Below are 1,328 nucleotides of genomic sequence, written 5' to 3' on the forward strand. Positions count from 1 at the left end.
GACGCTAGTGGGTACGATAGTGTATAATACTAGTTTTTGCCATAAAGGTACGATGATGGTACGACATTAACACGATATTGGTACGATAGAAGGTTTTATTGTTACTATATTCATGTACGATTGGGGTACGATAATGGTACGATTGGGGTACGATAGTTACTATATTCATGTCTGATAGTTTTTTGTTTGTTTATTTTGGTACGATATTGTGGTTACTGACTTAATTTTCCTTTAATGTAGCATTTAGATGCAGCATTCCATCTCATGAGGAGGCGTCTAGAATTTTATCCTAACGTGTACCCTCAGAAATGTGTTGTTATGCCTACAATTTTTCCCGAATCATTGAAGGGTCGGTGGGACGCTTTTCCAGGTTCTGACTACTCTAGATTTAGTTGGGATGACAGTATATTGGACCTGGTTAGGGGTGATGCAGTCCAGTTCTTACCGAGTTGGCAGAACAAGGAGTTCATTTATTTTGCCCTCTTCTTGAAAGACCAAATGCATTGGGTAGCTGTAGAGGCAGACCTGAATGGGTGGATGCTCAACATCTTTGACTCCAGTATTGGATCAATTTCCGAAAACGATTTGATCAGCTTGATGGTTGACTGGTGTACCATTTTCCCGTCGGTCTTGCGACAGTCCGGTTTATTTGAGAACCATGACGTTATACTCGCGCCTCAGTTGACAGCATCAGAGAGTCAGGTCAGACCCTTCGATTGGAAACTCATTCCACGTGAATTCGTACCGCAAACAAAATCCAGGTGAACTTTATTAAATATCACATATTAATTATTATTTCTTAATTACAAAACTTTATTAAATTATTGTTTATTTTCTAATGCAGTGGCGATTGCGGATGTTACGTAATTGAGCATATTGAACATAAGCTTCTACAACTACCATTTGATAATGTAACTGACAATAATATGAAACTTTTTAGGCAAAGGTGGTGTGTAGACTTATTCTACCAAAACTTATGTTGAACGGTCTTAATTTTTTTTAATTGTATAATTTTTTTGATTGCTCTTTTTGTAATTACTACATTTTAATGTGCTTAATCTTTGCATCGTACTATCATCGATCACTATCGTACTCTATCGTACCCTCACTTGCCTCACAAATTTCACGAACAGTCCTGAAACCATACCATCGTACCATTATCGGACCAATATCGTACATTATCGTACCCTAATGTCGTACATTAACTATCGTACTACATCGAGCAACGTCGTACCATATTGTAAGATACATTTAAATAATCCTACAACAAACAATATCGTGCATTGTCGTACCGGCATCGTGCACTATCGAACCAACACTGGATTATT

The 1,328-nt window shown here is 37.7% G+C and overlaps 1 protein-coding gene across 1 annotated transcript; it reads left to right on the forward strand.

The window, feature by feature from the left end:
* The first annotated feature begins 204 nt into the window (after positions 1 to 204).
* Positions 205 to 1,065, forward strand: LOC133820890 (uncharacterized). Its single transcript, XM_062253458.1, has 2 exons — positions 205 to 761; positions 845 to 1,065. The coding sequence occupies exons 1-2, from the start codon at positions 265 to 267 to the stop codon at positions 981 to 983; spliced, it is 636 nt and encodes a 211-aa protein (XP_062109442.1). The 5' UTR covers positions 205 to 264; the 3' UTR covers positions 984 to 1,065.
* Positions 1,066 to 1,328: the final 263 nt, after the last annotated feature.

This window comes from Humulus lupulus, chromosome 3 (assembly GCF_963169125.1).
Source record: "Humulus lupulus chromosome 3, drHumLupu1.1, whole genome shotgun sequence".
NCBI classification, from domain to species: Eukaryota; Viridiplantae; Streptophyta; class Magnoliopsida; order Rosales; family Cannabaceae; genus Humulus; species Humulus lupulus.